Raw genomic sequence first — 17,235 nt, 5'->3', positions numbered from 1 at the left:
GTATGATCTATTAATGACGAAGTTATTGATTTTTCATTAAAGAAATAAGTAAACATAAAATAAAAATAAATAAAGGAATATAAATATATATTACATTAACCGCAATCTCTTAATTAATTTACATAGAAATATATAACGGAAAGAGAAACTAATGGAAGGAGCACAACTGATTTTGATAGAATTATTAGTTGATACAGTCAATATTCCTACAATACGAGCGATCTTTGATGAAATATTGCCGGCCAAAACATGCGTCTCGTTTCAAGTAAAAGTTGAACTCCGTACTTATTAATCCATTTATTAATTCGCTAATATTATTATAATAATCACTATAGATATTGAACTTGCCCCCTATCAATATCTATCAAGAAACACCAACAGAATCTTGTGCCTGTATCCACAATGGATCGCAAGTCTTCAAAAAGGGCAAGTCCTGCTTATTTGCTCTTCCAGACAATGTCCTAGAGAAACCATTGTGCAACTTCCCTATAACAATGTCCGTTTACAAGGAACTACCGCCAGGAGTTTTGCCGGACGTGATGCTAATCGGTCTGTGAATTTTTGCCTGCTTTATTTTATTATTTTTCTTCAACATTGTTATCAGATTTTAATCGAGAGATTAGAATTTCACCTAAATGTTATGAAGATATATTCTTTGATGTATAGGCACTCACCAGATCCAACTTCACGACCTCATGAACTCCCTGCTGAGCATGCACGTCTCTCAGCGCAGTAATCCGTACAAAACGATGAAGAACGCTTTTAAAATTACCACAGCGACAGGGCAACACGTAGGCGAAGTCACGGTCTTCATTCGCGCCTCGTGTTTCGGCAAGAAGATTGTCACGCAATTTCAGCTTCCTCACAACAAGGAACCCTATCTTTTCAAGGGTGTCAATGATAGTCCTGTGTATCTATGTAAGAGGGTCACTTCCGCTTCAGATAGACGACAGATAAAATGCGTGTGCTCTCCTAAGAATGGCGATGGCAGCGGAGAAGCTGCAAGGATCCGCTATGTTAGCGCCAATGAACGCCAGCGAAAAAAACCAGAGGATATCAAGAAGGATAAATTATGTGCACCGTGTTGTCGCGGTGTGCGGGATATCACGAAAAGCAAGGAAACTGTTAGAAAATGTGGCTGCGCCGTTAAAGAAGAACGGACTTGTAATTGCGCCAGGTCGAATATCAAATATTTAACATGAGTGGAGAAAAGCTCAGAACGTTTCTAAAAGTTAACAGATAAAAAATTCAGAAATCAAGATATTCGATATAGCGAAGGCTCTCAGTCAATTGGTAACCGTATCGTTTCCATCCTCATCCAGCATCCGCTCCTGCGTATTTAAATCTCCGTTTATTCCTGTTCAGCGTTGCGGGGGGCGTCGCGATGATACCAGAGGGATGCTACTACAGGAGAGGAAGGGAGGCCCGGTCGACGACACCACCGCTCTCATCCCCGCCGACCCCTTATCACGCTGTAGGGTGCTAGGCCGATATTGTTGCGTCTGCGCGATGAACGTATGAGATAGTCGACCGCTCCGCGACAGAGACGTGCCGTCGCGGCGTCGTGCGGCGTCGGGACGCGTGTTAACCCTTCGCCGACCTCGGTGGAGGCGCCTGACCGTGGTGTTGATGGCACCCCGGCAACGGCAAGGACCCGGATGCTCACCACAGACCTCCTCGCACGATCATGAACAGCTCGCCGCAGAATACAAGCACCGCCGGCACCGGGCAACGACGGGCACCCGGTGTCGATAACAGCGACGAGGAGGAATGGAGCGGCGTCGTCGAATGTGTAATTATCCTCGAGTTGCTTCTGCCTATACTCTCCCGCGCCCCGCGGTATATCCAATTAAACCGAGAAGAAAATGGAGGCATTGTTATTCCGACGTATTGTCGACCTGATCAGACGTTCATTGATTTTAAAATTGTTACCTGTACATCCGCTGTCCTTCCGCTTATTCGTCGTCGCTTTTAGAGATTTTAGAGAGTCGCAGAAATTTCATCAGTCGTCAAGCATGACGGCGCTTACTATAATTCTTTTCATTTATCAGATTTATTATAAAATTGCATAAAATAGACTCAAACGCATTTATAAACTTAGCGATAAGCATTTTTTTTCTCTTCAGGCTGTTCTCGAGAGAACCAAGTCCGATAGAGTTGCACGCGCTGACGAAGACAGACGTCGCCGGACGATCATTGTTGAGAAGAAGAATGGCACGTACGGTTTCACGTTACAGGTGAGGCTGATTTGTTACTCTGTTACTGCATTAGATAAGAAACGTGATATCTCGATCTCTCCAACGGAGTCTACGACCGCTCGTTCTATTATTGAAATATCCGCGTAATCTAAAATTTTAAAAACTCATAAGAAAACAAATTAAGCATATTTTATTTACAAATATGTCTCAAGCGTCTAAAACTATTAATAATTTGATCTTTATCGATTTGACAGAGCTACGGAATACATTACAAGAGGGAGCAGGAAATAGAGATGGTAACTTACGTGGATTACGTGGAATATGATGGACCAGCATTCAAAGCTGGTATGCGGGAGGGTGACGTGATACTCTCTATAAACGGCCATGAGATGGACAGAGCCGATCATAAGACCCTAGTCAACTTCATCAAGAACTGTGATACCAGAATGCGGATGGTCGTATCTTTCGAAGATTGCGTCAGAAAGGTAAGCGAAAACCCGATTGTTGTCGATAGTTTTCATAATCTTGCACTTTCAACGTAATCTTTTCTGATTTGACGACAACACAAATTGGACTTTAGTGGGCTAAACGTATGGATGATTCCAGGTGGAATTACATATGCGTTATATCGAATTACAACGTGCTCTCCAATCTCGCCTGGGCGAACTGGAGAGGCTGTGCGAGAGAGAACGGTCTATTCTAATGGGACGATGGAAGACCCATTCACTGCCAGCGCGCAAAAGAACGCCTAATAGCATCGGCTCTAATCCCAATCAACCATCGCCTTCTTCTAGCTTCAACTCTTCCACGATTCAATGCTGCCGGCCGGCAACCTCCACCGAGCATCTTCTACTTTATAACGTGGTAGCCGATATTTATGTTTCTGTAATAAAAATAAAAAAAATTGATGCTACACACACACACACACACACAGTAAAATTTCCAAATATACAGTCATATAATTACAATAAGATTTTATAATCATTTCTACATTCGCGCGATTCAAATCTGAACGCAGACGTATTTTTCAGTTCGCGGATGGGCGACCATGTCTTATACCACGTAGTGCCGCTTGCCTCGTGACAGTCGGACCGCCTCGTTCTCGCAGCGACCATCATCACTTCCTCTCGAAGATGTCGAGCGAATCTACGGTGACCTCTTTGCGCCACAGTTACCACCAGACAAACGGTATGATGGGTACACCCGCGAAGAGCAAATCTCACAAACAGTCCTGCCAGCAGCAACAGCAGCAATCGTCCGTTGCTGGTGAAGGCCCGTCGTTACATTCGGCTCCTCAAAACAATCTCTGCGTCGCTTGCATCTCCAGCGCGAATCGTCGCCGAGAGCAGTCCGACACCGTTAGTCTAGATGCTTATGATCTCGCCAGTCCCTGTTGCGACCCGAATTGTGTGCCTAGTCGTCGACGTCGCGAGAAACAACGGCGCGCCCGCAACGAGCAGGCTCTCCATCAACAGCAACAGCAGCAGCAGCAACAACAGCAACAGCAGCAACAGCAGCAACAAGCTAACATGCAGCACCATCACGTTCAAGGACAACGAGACCAACAATCACAGCAGCAACCTAACACTCACAGTTGCCCTCGCACATCCGGTCATAGTCTTCATTCAATTACCAGTAGTGACGTCTCGACGACAGCCGAGAGCGTCGCCTCCTGCTCGACTAGCCTCAGCACCGACACCCTGTACTGGGACCCGAGTGTGCACCAGCGACCACCGCCGTGCCTTCAGTACGCTAAGCCTAAATCCTGGGATAATCTGACTACCAAAGCCTTCGGAGGATACGGCTTCGGTTACGGTTATCTGGATACTGTGACCATCAAGACCCACAGCGCGGAACGTCCTGGTAAGGGGTCGCACAGCAGTGGCGGTGGCGGTACCAGCAGATCAAAGACGCCGATCAGCGTACAGCGAAAGAACAGCGGTGCCAGCGGTAGCACTGTATACTCTACAGTGACGAGTTCGACAGTCAGCCGACACTTTCAGCCGACCAAGTCGACGGAAAGCTTGCTGATTCCACCGGGGCCGTACCAAGGCGACGTCGACCAGGCGAGTCTGAGCTGCGAGTGTCTGGACGGCGGTGGCGGTGGACCTAGCTCGCGATTCGTTCAGCTGGACAAACATAAACGCGCCGACGAGGCGGCGGGATACGTCCCATCGACCCATAGTCAGTCAACTCAAGTCAGACACAGACGGTCTAGTCATTCCGACGGAAAACTACGGGCTATCAATAACTCCGAAGTCACACGATTGTAATATCCTTTAAATATACCTTGAGTCAAGTTACATGCTAATAAAGCGTCAATATATAAATACTGCTTGCATTTTTTATTTGTCTAACCGTGATGGATTGTTTAACCGGATAGATGGAAATATGGGATCATGAAAACGCACGTTAATACGTTTGCCAAACGTCGTGAAAACTTTGAGACCTAAATAATTTATATCTCTAAGTCATCGTACGTTTAAAAATTTTTGCATCTTAGCGTAGGATTTGCCAATACTTTACTCGCTACCGCTGCATTTGTTCTTCACGTCGCCATATAAGTTATTGAGTTTCGTCTAACTCGCTTTCAATTTGTGCTAAAAACTTGTACTACCTACTGTCAGTTAGTCTAATATGCATATCACGGTAACAAATTGCATTTATCATTAAAAAAATTATTAAACTTAAGATTATTTTAAACATTAATTGTTAATTGCGCGCGTGCGCGTTTATATAATATCCATTTAACGAAATATAAGCGGTTTCTTTGGCTAAAAGTTATTGTCTCAGTAGAATAATTCGACGCACTGAAAGCAACAGTTTCGGTTCAATAAATACTGTTATTTCAACATATGTGTAGTAAAATGTTCTATAACTCAATATATCTGTTTTTAACTCAGAATGACCGCTAACAGTGCGCACTGTTAAACTTTGGCCATCTTGTTCATATACAGATATTACAAAGTGGGTAATCTGACTATACACACATACACATATCTTCTTTCTATATACATACATACGTACACACATGAATGCACTTGCGCGCGCATACGCAGACGGCATATACGATCGATTCGCACAATCTCTTCGTCTATTCTTATACATATTGGTATGTATGTGTTTACATACATGCCGGTTCATGGTGTGCAACAAGTATGTACACAATTTAGCGCATATGTATATTTTCGTGCATGATCGCATATCTGTACATGTGCATCGAATATCGCGGTGTCGGACCACAGGGTCGAAAAATAAATTATGTCATTACCTGCCCTCCTTTTCCTCTAAATGCGCGTCCAAGCCCTACATCACGGATACTTAGATCCCTTAGAGTTAGCAAGAAGCTTAATGACCGGATCACTGTATATAATATGTACTGTACATCAAAAAGTGCAAGAATCGGTTGCCTTTTTCGGATTTTGCCAATCGTAGATCTTGGAAATAAGCCTCATAGGATCCTCGAATCTCCATATTCTAATTTATCCTTAAATGTACAATTACTAAGACGGTTGCTTCTTCAGATCCAGGCTTTCCATTTTCCAAAAACTCTCGATCTTCAAGTTTCGATATCTTCGACCTCTAAATTGTAGAATCCTCGAATCTTTAAATTTTCGGAGTCTAGGATACGTCGCGTATCTTTGAGTTTTCATATCCACGGATTCTAGGACTTTCATAGCTAAATTACTCACGAATTATCAATCTATAATCATTTAGAATGCTCGAATTTTAGAATTTTAGGTTTCTAAAATTCTAAGTTACTAAATTCTCGACTTCTTCTAATTTACAAGATTATAGGAAAGACGTGAGCTAGCTGTCTAAATTGCCGCTTACATGCAACTGCAACTTCCGTAGACGACAAATTAGTTTTGCTTTAAAATTAAACCCTCGAAGCACCTTGGATACGGTTTTATACAGGAGTGGAGCAGATAGGGCTAAGGAAAGGTCTACCTCGATGTTCTCTAGAAGAAACATCGGGCTCTAAAAGACACTTTCAAATGGCCTTCTTGGAGCTTTCGTTATTCGCGGCGAATAAATGTGCGTACTCCGTTCGATTCGACAGTTGCGTCATAACATCGTCTGCAAGAAATAAATAGATTTGAAGAAAAACTCTCCACTTCGCGATATATTAAAACGCCTGTTTTCTTATCCATATCGGTTTATACAATGTCAGAAGCGAGAAATTGTAATTCTTTTTTCTTACGCTATACATCGCAAATAAATCAGTTTTTTCGTACGTTATCACTTGAATTTGCTAATATAAAATGATAAGATATACAGAAATATTTTTTCTTTTATTTTATCGTATTAATAAATGTATAATTCTCTCTTCTGACATTCAATATGGCTGCGAAACAAGAGTCTTAATTGTTGGGAGAAAATAAATCTTGTGATCATGTGTTTACCAAAGGTCACTGTGCAAGCGCTCTCGTCACTTTTGGCGAGCTGAAAGATACTGTCGGATTCCTCCGGTTGCATGCGTATCGATAACCTCAAGGCTTTTCTGAGTTCCGACTGGGTTAAACACAACGCTGCTTTCGAGCCGCATATCTATAGCACAATATGATCGCGTAAAAATAAAAGTTTACATATTATATGTATATATGGTAGACTTATACTTAAATAGTTTGCACTTACGTCGAATGCAATCTCGACCTTGTCTAGTTCCGAAGACGCATTCGCCGTCGCCAACACGGTGAAGATATATTCTTCAAGGTCGATCTTTCCCTGTCCGTACTGCAAAATATACATAATTTTTTTTTTATTAAATTATATCATCTATGCATGCATTATTTAAATTTTATATTATATGTATGCGGACCTTGTCGTGAATGCGAAACAGTTGTTGAGTAGTTGGATCCTTGTCGTCCAATCTAAGGATCTGCGCGAACTCTTGCAGATTTACATCGCCAAAGTTCGTCGTCTTCTTCTGGACGAGTTCTTCTTCAGTTTTCGATGCCACTAAACTATACATGAATCAAAATTATTAACAACCTAATTAATTGATAGGGATTTAATATACATAGATTACGTAATGGTCATATTATTATTCGCTACCTACCCTAATTTGTACCGAAGTTTATGGCTTTTTACAATATTGGACGCATGCGGAAGATGTAGCTGATGGGCCTTTCTAATGATCCGGCAATCATCGTATGTGTAATCCGAAACGGGAATTTTCAACGCTCTGTAAAATCAAAAGAATTATCTTTCCAAGGAACCATACACTTTCGGGACTCCCGGTCCGTTGCACACACAAAAAAAACTCACTCTGCCATAAGACGTCGTACATTGTTTGCGTACAGCTTGGGATCCAGTTTTTCCGCCTCGCTCGGATTATAGACAGGTAGAAATTCTATCTCGCAACTACTGTTTAACTGCGTTAACGTCAACCATAGCAATTTCAATCTGCAACGGATGTAAGGCAACAGATAACAGACAAAGCGGATAAAAAATAAATGTATAAAAATAAATAAAAAGAAAGAAGATAGTTCTCTATACTTACGCGCCAGGGCCTTCCCATGTCCACGTTACCGTGTCCAATTTGTTGGGATACCTGATGCACACAGGTTGCACCGGCACACCGGGATAAAAGGCACCCGATTTGAACGTAATCAAGCACGACCGGTTTGTACAAGTTCCTTCGGGAAATATCATAACCTGTGGAGAATAGTATTAGGGTCAATTACACCAGCAGACGCGAGGGTAGCGATTTACGGCTTGATTGCAAGCTTACGTGCATCTTGCACCCATGAATTATTGAGAATATCATAAAAAGTTACAACTTCCGCAAACTTTATATAAACTCAGTTCTATAAACTTTACAAACTCTGTCACAGAGTGACTCATAATCATGTCAATACTTCAAGGGACGAATACAAAGCGGAGAAAAAAAATGTCACTCGAGCACAAATCCTATTTAGACTTTATTTCTCGAGTTACAATAAATTTTCGGAGCGTCCGCCAACTGCTATAATATATATACGCGGAATATCTTAAGAGATCGTAATGTGCATTAGTAAACGTCAAGCCACATCAGAATGTGCTACGGCATGCGCGTTAATTCTATTTTTATATATTCAATGTGTATATTTATAAATTCTCTCTCTTCCTCACGCTGCTTACACATTCAGTATGTACGCTATAAAACTTCACTAATAGTTTAATATTCTGTTTACCTGTGGCCAATCCTCCTTGGAAGTAGTCCTCTCAATGATCTCCTTGATAGTATTCTGGCGGGAATTCGGATCTTCCCTCCATACATAGACCGGCTGCGTATAGTTGATAAGTTCTACGTACATCAAACATCAAAAAAGTGCGGGAAAGTATAGTCGATTTCATAATACTTACTAATAATCACGCTTTAGATCTCGCTTGACATTATTCGGATTGATTGAGCCAATTATCTTTAGCTTCGTTGCGTAAGAATTTATTTTGAAGTAATACATCCTGTAAGAAAGTCTTACGAGCGATTTGTCACGATTGCTTATTTAAAGTCGATCAGTCAATGACCACCCGAGACCGGAAACTCATTACGCCATCCTTACAGAAGATCGAGACCGATTCTTTTGCAAGTTTGCATAAGCAAACGGATCATTGTTTTGTTAAACCGCAACTCAGGGTGTTAGGTAATAGAATTCTGAATTCTTACAAGTGTACCTTCTCCAAAATCATTCGTTATACAATGGTGAATGGGATTCATTAATCAATATAAAACATAACACTATTACTTCTAATAAAATATCAGGAATTAATTTTTTTGATAAAAAAAAATCGTCGACATTCGATCTTCATAAAGTAAAAAAAGATTGGCAGTTGAGCGTGCTTAATTGACATTGTTATCTATAAGCGACAGGAAAACAATACGATATACAATACCGTACGTGTCACATTGGACATAATAATTATCGTTGGGCGATTTTGAAATAATCATTACAGGCCACTTTTACGTTTGCTAACAATGTCGATGATGCTCGAGACCTAATTTTTCATTTAAAAAGATCTCACGTATTGTAGCGTGAGTCTCGATGATTTCATTAACTTTTTCGGTATGCGTATTTATAGCACGGGCCTCGAAGATTTCATTAACTTCTTCAGTATGCGCGTACCTTGATATTAACATAATTTTACTCGGCTCAAGTCTAATCACGCGCAAGTATATTCAATGTCATAATAAGTAATATCTTGAATATTTCGAATGATTAGTAAATTCGTAGATGTACGTAGGAGCTAATAGAGAAAAAAATTAAAAGAAACAAAAGTGTATCACCTACTTCCGATAAACGGATTCAATCCCGACTCTCGTCTGACGATGATCGAAGGGAATCCGGTGACGTAAACGATGCCGCCGTCGATAAAGGTCGAGTGTGGCGCGAGGACCAGAATCGGAGCTTCCGATCTGGAAGCCTGTTTCCCTCGGACCACGATTTTCATCCCGCCGGCCTGGTAAGTGAGTCGGCCCACGAAACATATCCATGGTACTAATTTTCTGCGGGTTTCAACCGACAAGGTATATGCAATGGAATTGCTCGAACGTTGGATAACTCCAAAGTATTTAAATGTCGTAGTACCGAGGAAGACGTGTCCACGACTTGATAGTATCATCACGGAGAGAACGCGGGATATCGCGACAGCCGAGTGTATCGGCTGATACTCGAATCATATACTACGAAAGAGCGAAATGCGTTTACAAGCGAGTACGTCCGATGAACTTTCTATGCGATTGAGCGACGGAAAGAAAAGGGACAAAAAGACGGTGAAAGCGTTCGATTAGTAACCCAAGTTTCGATGATCGTTAGTGCGCTTCGCAGAATTTAAATTGTATACAATGTACACGTGCCTCCTGCGCACTTCCTTTTCGTCTCTCTCTAATGCAGTACGCGTATCGATATTCAAATTTATTTCTACATATTTATAACTTGATCTATAGCTTTTAAATAACATTATGCGCAATGTAAATTAAAATTTAACAAATACGGATACTTCGTAATGCATCAGGGAGTCAACAAGTGTTATTCAATTAATTTATTAAAATCCTTAGTTAGTGCCTTTCGGTTTAATCGCGATTAAGTTACCTGTTAAATAAAATTAAACACATATATTGTATAAAAACCACGTTAGCAACAATTGTTAAAACTGTCGGAGTTAGTTACTGAAAAATAAATCCCATCCACCATATACGCGTAGAATATAATGTACAATAAAGTTAATGATTAGATAGCGAGTTTGTAATATCAAGCGGAGATCGGTCATTCCCACAAGAAGAGAGGTCGTGAATCTAAATTAAAACTGATTATATTGCAATTTGGCCTTAAAATCAGCGGTTTTCTCTCGCAGTTTCGCCGACGTTGATCGACTACTGTGATTTACTTCATTTTTAAATCGGCCTTGATTTGAAAAAAATATAGCGACTTCTCTCTTATTAATCAGTTTAATTCACCAACACATGACAATGCGATGGTGGACGACCTACTTCCAAAGAAAGGGAGACGGCTACTCTCCCCTTTGGCAACGATGCTCGGCCCGCCGAGGTACACGACCGGAAGTGCATCGAAGAAGCTGGAATGCGGGGCGAGAGCCAGCACCGGTGCGTCCTTAGTTTCCGCCTTTCGGCCCTTGACCTTCAGGTGATGAAATCCACCGCAGAGAAATAACGCCCGCATCATCCAGCAGATCACGATGCGCATGTCTCTGTTTTTAAGTGGTTTAATTTGCAATGCGCATGCACCATCGTCCGATGCAATTCTCTATTTCTACTCTCGTAAGGGAGTCTAAAATGATTAGCGGGACTCGTATAAGCGTTTCTCGGAATTTAGGGAAGCGTATGGAGATTTATGATTTCGATAAACGATTTGTATTTTTATCTCGCAAAAATCCTTAAATCTAGACAAGTTTCAGGAATATTTAGAAAATACTTGAAAATATTATAATAGAGTTTAGAAAACATTCTCTAGAAATTCTTTTAATCTTTAGAGTTTTTACGTGATTTAATTAATAATGCAGCATTAATTTATGCTCTTATTCAAATAAGTGCTAGTTCGAAAGTGACACTAATCGTATAAATCTAAACATGTATCCGTTTCATGAATAATTTAGAAACTTGCAATCCCCCACTATGTGCAATACCTTTTTAAAAGTACTTTAAAAATATTTCTTCCAGCTGAACCCGTCATAATATTGCATTATGGTACAAGGTCGTCTCATACACTTTTCTTATCGTAAGACCTTGACAGTAACGCATGACTAAATTACAAAAGAGATATAAATAAACAGTACCGCAACTTCTCTGTCAACTAACTACCGTTTTTTTCGTTCAAATATATGATATTGATATACTATAAAAGAGAAAATGTTTTGTTAAATAATATGCATATAAATTTACGACATTCGAAAATTAATTGATAATTAAGTTATAAATTTAGAGAACGCATATCAATCTTGATGATGTTAATAAATTAGAAATAACCACATTGCAAAATGTTGCGGGTTACTGAATGAACAAGAGGACAGATATCATACGAACGAAACGTTTCATTAAGCACGAAAATGTTTTAATAACAGTTATAAAATCGCAGACAAGGACTTTGTTAAAGGTGAAGAGACAACCTTGTCTCGTATGTAGAGATATATGCATTTTTTATATATTCGACCTCTCTCTCTCTCTCCCTCTCTCTCTTTCATGGACAGCCGAAGCCCACTGTCGTATCGCTTTGTTTTTGGGATATAATCGTATTGCTTTGGAATATGATCTCCAAATCGTACATTTAATTCGAATCTACTAGGTTCACTGTAAAACTATAAGCATTATTAAATCTATAATATTTTTGAGAAGTAGTATTTTTTTAAATACGAGAAGTGTGTTGTGTCTAGGTTTAAAGATTTCTAAGCGTTGATATCCGAAGATGTAAGTAACATAGGTTTAGTCTGTTAATAAAGCAAGATTATACCGTAGCCACACAGAGATTAAAAAGCGACTCCGAGAGGTAGTGTTAATATGAACAGCATGATAGAGAGACAAGATTTTCGAAGAATAAGGAATAAAAAAGTGTGGAAAAGGACCACTTTTTCTCGTCGCGATTATTCCGTCGCTTGGCTTCCTTCAAACATACCGCCTCCATCCCTTGAGAGGGGCTCGCCGAAGATCCTCTTCGGACAATCCGTGCAAACCGAGGCAGGCCAATAACCACGCAAGAATCATCAAAGTCGTGATTGCGGCTAGCCTGAACGGCAGGAGGGCGATTGTTAGGAATATCGTCTGAAACACCAAAACATTACCGTGTAAATTATCTTAGAAATCAGTTAAATTCCCACATCTATAAGCTAACTTTAAATTTAGTAAGAAATTAAGAGATTTTAAATTCAATATCAATATTCTGAAATTAAAATGGTATAACTTGACGCGATAAAAATTAAGCTACACATTTTAATTAGTATCATATATTCCGATTATTTGTCACAAATGTAAAATTGAAAAATCAGCTAGAACAAGTTTGATTTTTTGACTTATCAATTCGGAAGTCTTTGCTTTGGCAGTTATTAACGTCCAATAAATTATATAGGCATTCACGTATTTTAAACTAACTTAAACTATCCGGTGTTGTCCAGAGTGGGCCTATTCTGTAACGATAGTTTCTTAACAATAGCAAGAAGCTTTTGAACCTATTCTGTAACTCTTAACGAGTTTTGTTATATTTGCGTTGCGCATATATTATATATGGTAAAAAAGCGTTATCGTTATACTGTCATTGCGCAGCTTTCTTACCATGTATAATGCGCAACGCAAATATAACGAAACTGAATAGGTTTGCAAGCTTCTTATATTGCTTATACTTATATAATAATGCGTTAAACTTAAATTATCGCAGTCAAGAGAAAAAAGAGGGCAATAAGGTATCCAGATTTTATGGTAGCCTATATTTTCCGCAGGGGTCTAAAGAATATAATTATACAAAATTTGGTTCGGTAAAAAGGTTCAAGAATTAATAAGAAACATACACAGACAGACATTCTAGTTTACGTATAAATATGCTATGTAGACGCGCGGCGTCAATATTTAAAACACATTAAGGAAATTCATTTCGAGCGACATTAAAAATTCATTTTAAATCGACGGAATGTCCTCGCAGCAGTATCGCAGGATCGTAAAATGGGACACGCAGGTAAGTAAGTAATTGGTTCTTGGACTAACTTATCTTCTGTTTCACGCGGTCAAGGTTACGAGGCGTCCACCAGAAGGCTTCGGCTTTCTGTCTCGTAAAAAGGAAGAGAAAGAAAGAATAAAGAGCAGAAAGGAGATGGGATGCGAGTACCGTTCGTTAGGTTTCGCCGTTCCGTTAGGTGCACATCAGCCGTGCTTTAGCCATTCTTCGTCCCATCTCGCTTCATTTTACTGACGAGAACTCGAGACTGATGCGCCGGATGTGTGATGATACAAAAGTAAGTCTCTACCGGGAATGCCCATCAAATTTATATGTTATGAGAAAAATAAATATCGCTCTTGACCCAGATCGAGTCGAATGCGATTGCAATGACATAATTTTCCTGCAAACAAAGGTGAACGAGAATTGGGACACTGACCACAGAAGAAACTGAAGGCGAATTTCGTGTAAGTACAGATATTAAAACAAATGTGGAAGGAAATTTTTAACGAAGATCAATAGGAACACTCGATTCAAGTTGCTCCAATCGATAACGCAATCGTCACGCAAATACTAACAAAGAAGCCTTCCACGCGTTCGTCATGCGCTGATTTTTGCGTATAGAAAGTTGTCCCGCGGATGTAACTGTAAATATTAAGGGCCGTATTTTGCGCTGTTTCGCAACAAGACGTACTAGAAAATCGTACATTAATGTGTAACATTAAGGTGTAAGATTAATGTGTACAAGCTGTAATTATTTAGAACATGTTTATAAAGCGAAATGCATCTGGAGTAAAAGGAGAAAGTAAAAAAGAGAGCGAATGTGACATAAATTAAAAGAATAATGTAATACGATTTGATTTTCTCAATTTCTCGAAACGATATTTCCAGTTTGAGTCCCGTTAGAACGATGTTGCCGTTCTTCATTCACTCGCCACATCTAGAATGTGGGCTTTCTACACGCGCTCAAGACTTCACTGGTGTTTTAACAAGAGAAAGCATCGGTCCACGGATGGAGCACCAATTCGCATCACGGTTTAACGGCTAGAAAAGCGTAGGCTGCTATTTTAATGACTCGCAAAATATGTGGACGGCAAAAAACGTCAACGGGTCCTGCTTTTCGCAAAACCTGAACTAGGACACGAGGAAACAGGTTCAACGAGCGCGAATAACACTTCCTGTTTCTCTTATCGTAAACAATCCTGCTCTGCAATAAGTCTTTAGACCTTTAAATATAAAAAGTTTGTATACGAACAAAATCTGTATATACAGGAAGGCGAAATCTGCGTGTATACAAACAACTGCGGTCTGCAAATGTTGAAATGTCCCCATTGACACGTTTCGACGTGTCAGAGCGAGCGGATTTGATGAAGGAGGAAGCGCAATACACACGTTTCGACAATAAAACGAGGAGGGATACAGCATACTGTGTTAAGCTTTCCAAATTGCAATTTATCAGGCATCAGAGCATCTAACCCAAGTGAACGTATACCGATAGCTCGTAATGACCTTGTTCACGGTTAACGCACGTGACTAACATTCATATTGTGTTCCGCGTGGAAACTCACGCGACAACGTGCCGAGGAAAGTGGGGCGGAAATAATGCACGAGGCGCACGCCTCGCGTCGTGGACCATTGGGCGAGATGACAAACAAGCGGGCGTAAATCTCCTTTGTCCGGGGGAAAAAAAAACGGAGCCAACGAATGTAATAGACGCGAAGTTGACGGCACGACCTGGCCGATTCCCGCTGCGTGAAAGTCATGCCGCGACCAACTTGGAGGAAAAACCGGCCCGCTATCTCCTCGGCCGTCCCGTCGAATGTTTTCCTTCGCTATAGGTATTACTCCTGCGTTCTTATTTCGACACAGCCTGGAACCGCAATGCGTTGTTATATAATGCGGTGTTGATTAATCATTACATATATTGTTACATCTGAATATTCTGAATTATGCGTGCCGTTATGTCTTACAATTTCGGGACGGGAAAGTAGGCGATACTCGAATCGCTGGAGAGAAATGTAGGTTCCTTAGCAATTCAATTTTTCGGGCTATTTTTCCAAACAATTGTTTTCGTGACGTGAGTTTGAAACTCGTCACGCGACTCTCGTCCGAATTATTTTGTCGACGTCGATCGTCATCACCACTTTCGTCGGTTCCGTCGTTCAGAACGACGCCTGTAAATTTCGCGTAAAACTGCGAAGCAAAAGCAATTCCATTCCAACACTCACGCGCACTTTCTCGGCACCGCGATCGAAGCACACCCGTTTCTCCAGCGACGGCGGCGGTGGCGGCATCCCCTAAAACGCGATCGCACGAGCATCGATCCCGGGGAAGGGAAGCCGTTTCCGGCGAGGTAAGTACTGACCTTGAGCTTCTCGTAGGTCGAGCCGAGCTCGAGCCGATGCACGAAGGGGTTGAGAATGTCGGCGCCGAGGGAGGCGCCGTCGATGTCATCGGCGTCCGGCCGCTGGTTCTTCGCGTTTCCGTTCATCATCGAGGAACGGAAGAGGGAAGCCTCGTGAAAACTCGCCCGAGACTCCCGGGGATGGGGATGGGGATGGGAATGGGAATGGGGTCCGCGCGAACGTCCCTCGACGTCCGGACCTTCCTCTCGTCAGTCTCGTCTGGGAAGAGAAAGAGCACGAGCAAGAGGAAGCGACACGTTTATCTCGTATACGACGAGAGAGGATATCGCGTAGCGCTGCCGCACGTACCACGCACCCCTCCGCGTGTGTGAAAGGGTTAACGGTCAACGGTAGACTGCGCTACCCGGACACGCGCCACCTCGAGCGCTCGGCGGCCTCGGCGCGGCGCCTCCTCCCGCCGATTACGCGCCAACGAGCGAGCGGGCGAGCGAGCACCGCCGCGCCGTCGGCGACGAGCGCGAGCGATGCCGACGACCCGATTTAAGCGCTTGCCCGATTTCGATGCTGCGCGAGGAGCGAAGATCCGTCAGACCGTTGTCCGTCGTCGAGAGCTCTCAGCTTGCGCCCGCGTCGCCCCCGTAAATTGATCTTCTTTCTCTCGCGTCTGTTCGTTGGGAAACGTGATGGGCTAGCTCCCTCCCTCGCCTCGGCTCTGCTCGAACGTCCTGATAAACGAAATTTGAATTCGTCGGCTATCGTTCTATCTGTTTTTCGTTGCTCCAAGTCTCGCCTTATGTAACCGAACGGCATGCCGCACTTTTCTAGAATATCTCCGACATCCACCACGAAACTATATTATTTAATTTTGTTCGTCGAATAATGAAATAGTTGAAATTTTGCGAGACTTACCCCGTCAGTAGCGCGCACGATTAACCCTTTCTTCCCCGGGAAGGCTTCGCTCAGTTTCCTCGACAGAAAGTTTTTCCACGGAGCGTCAATTGCCAAGTAATTACTATCACGCAACGGAGGGATTCGCGATTCGTCGTTCTTGAATTCATCTTTTTTTCTGTGTCAAACCATGCATAAAAAGATAATTTATCCACATTGATTAAGCACCGCAGGTGTTGCTCGACAGGTGTTAATCGCCGATTAAGCTAAACGGAACTTGGTCGAAGCTCTACTCAGCTACCAGATTATCTTCAAATACTTTTAAGTATTTATTTTTAAGTATACCTTTTAAAAGTGTTTAAAGAAGCGTGTCGAGCTACGTAACAGCAAATCTTGCTCGCAGTATTCGCTGCAAATTTGCCGTCGTATCGCGCTGATAGTTATCACACATTAACGACGGATAACATTGGGTGAACATTTTGTTCGAAGTATATGTGAAAAGATTAGATTAGGCTCGACGCTTATCGTTGAAAATTTTTTAAGCCCAACGTTCGAAACAATCTCTCAGCGTCACTCGTCAGTCGTCACCTTTGCGGCTTCTCGTTCTCGGTCAAAGTATGGATACTATCCAATACTATCGATCTT

The 17,235-nt window shown here is 41.7% G+C and overlaps 3 protein-coding genes and 1 long non-coding RNA gene across 10 annotated transcripts; 2 read left to right on the top strand and 2 right to left on the bottom strand.

Moving 5' to 3' along the window:
* The first annotated feature begins 95 nt into the window (after positions 1–95).
* LOC112467788 lies at positions 96–1,219 on the top strand. Its single transcript, XM_025036604.1, has 3 exons — positions 96–265; positions 336–549; positions 667–1,219. The coding sequence occupies exons 1-3, from the start codon at positions 152–154 to the stop codon at positions 1,200–1,202; spliced, it is 864 nt and encodes a 287-aa protein (XP_024892372.1). The 5' UTR covers positions 96–151; the 3' UTR covers positions 1,203–1,219.
* Positions 1,202–4,530, top strand: LOC112467786 (formin-J-like). Of its 2 annotated transcripts, XM_025036595.1 has the most exons (6): positions 1,202–1,293; positions 1,366–1,792; positions 2,127–2,237; positions 2,453–2,683; positions 2,805–3,062; positions 3,230–4,530. In XM_025036595.1, the coding sequence occupies exons 2-6, from the start codon at positions 1,688–1,690 to the stop codon at positions 4,469–4,471; spliced, it is 1,947 nt and encodes a 648-aa protein (XP_024892363.1). In that variant the 5' UTR covers positions 1,202–1,293; positions 1,366–1,687; the 3' UTR covers positions 4,472–4,530. The 2 variants fall into 2 exon arrangements, with proteins under 2 accessions (XP_024892363.1, XP_024892364.1); XM_025036596.1 differs by lacking the exon at positions 1,202–1,293 and having other exon boundaries at positions 1,363–1,792; positions 2,805–3,059.
* Positions 4,531–5,021: 491 nt separating this feature from the next.
* On the bottom strand, positions 5,022–16,153 carry LOC112467787 (lysophosphatidylcholine acyltransferase). Of its 6 annotated transcripts, none has more exons than XM_025036598.1 (12): positions 15,307–15,522; positions 14,905–15,206; positions 12,308–12,453; positions 9,473–9,687; positions 8,378–8,490; positions 7,705–7,859; positions 7,470–7,607; positions 7,261–7,386; positions 7,021–7,165; positions 6,837–6,935; positions 6,605–6,749; positions 5,022–6,278 (listed from the first exon to the last, which is right to left on the bottom strand). In XM_025036598.1, exons 2-12 carry the CDS (start codon positions 15,097–15,099, stop codon positions 6,193–6,195), a joined length of 1,563 nt encoding a protein of 520 aa, XP_024892366.1. In that variant the 5' UTR covers positions 15,100–15,206; positions 15,307–15,522; the 3' UTR covers positions 5,022–6,192. The 6 variants fall into 6 exon arrangements, with proteins under 6 accessions (XP_024892366.1, XP_024892365.1, XP_024892368.1 ...); XM_025036597.1 differs by lacking the exon at positions 9,473–9,687 and adding an exon at positions 10,672–10,889 and having other exon boundaries at positions 15,307–15,518; XM_025036600.1 differs by lacking the exons at positions 9,473–9,687; positions 14,905–15,206; positions 15,307–15,522 and adding exons at positions 10,672–10,889; positions 15,702–16,153.
* A 10-nt stretch (positions 16,154–16,163) lies between these two features.
* LOC112467789 lies at positions 16,164–17,230 on the bottom strand. The gene is made up of 3 exons (XR_003042320.1): positions 16,936–17,230; positions 16,612–16,768; positions 16,164–16,427 (listed from the first exon to the last, which is right to left on the bottom strand). It is a non-coding gene; the product is annotated as an uncharacterized LOC112467789 (long non-coding RNA).
* Positions 17,231–17,235: the final 5 nt, after the last annotated feature.

This window comes from Temnothorax curvispinosus, unplaced genomic scaffold, assembly GCF_003070985.1.
Source record: "Temnothorax curvispinosus isolate PA1 unplaced genomic scaffold, ASM307098v1 QBEX01017816.1, whole genome shotgun sequence".
Lineage (NCBI taxonomy): Eukaryota > Metazoa > Arthropoda > Insecta > Hymenoptera > Formicidae > Temnothorax > Temnothorax curvispinosus.
This window is presented reverse-complemented; position numbering and strand designations above follow the sequence as displayed.

Excerpts from the sequence above, each read along its gene's own strand:
- LOC112467788 (XM_025036604.1), top strand. The coding sequence starts at position 152 with ATGGAAGGAGCACAACTGATTTTGATAGAATTATTAGTTGATACAGTC. Across the intron at positions 266-335 it reads AAACATGCGTCTCGTTTCAA|ATATTGAACTTGCCCCCTAT; the intron begins GTAAAAGTTGAA and ends TAATCACTATAG. Across the intron at positions 550-666 it reads GCCGGACGTGATGCTAATCG|GCACTCACCAGATCCAACTT; the intron begins GTCTGTGAATTT and ends TTTGATGTATAG.
- LOC112467786 (XM_025036595.1), top strand. The coding sequence starts at position 1,688 with ATGAACAGCTCGCCGCAGAATACAAGCACCGCCGGCACCGGGCAACGA. Across the intron at positions 1,793-2,126 it reads GGAGCGGCGTCGTCGAATGT|GCTGTTCTCGAGAGAACCAA; the intron begins GTAATTATCCTC and ends TTTTCTCTTCAG. Across the intron at positions 2,238-2,452 it reads CGTACGGTTTCACGTTACAG|AGCTACGGAATACATTACAA; the intron begins GTGAGGCTGATT and ends TCGATTTGACAG.
- LOC112467787 (XM_025036597.1), bottom strand. The coding sequence starts at position 15,099 with ATGACTTTCACGCAGCGGGAATCGGCCAGGTCGTGCCGTCAACTTCGC. Across the intron at positions 7,608-7,704 it reads ACATGGGAAGGCCCTGGCGC|ATTGAAATTGCTATGGTTGA; the intron begins GTAAGTATAGAG and ends CATCCGTTGCAG. Across the intron at positions 6,279-6,604 it reads CGCTTGCACAGTGACCTTTG|ACGATGTTATGACGCAACTG; the intron begins GTAAACACATGA and ends TATTTCTTGCAG.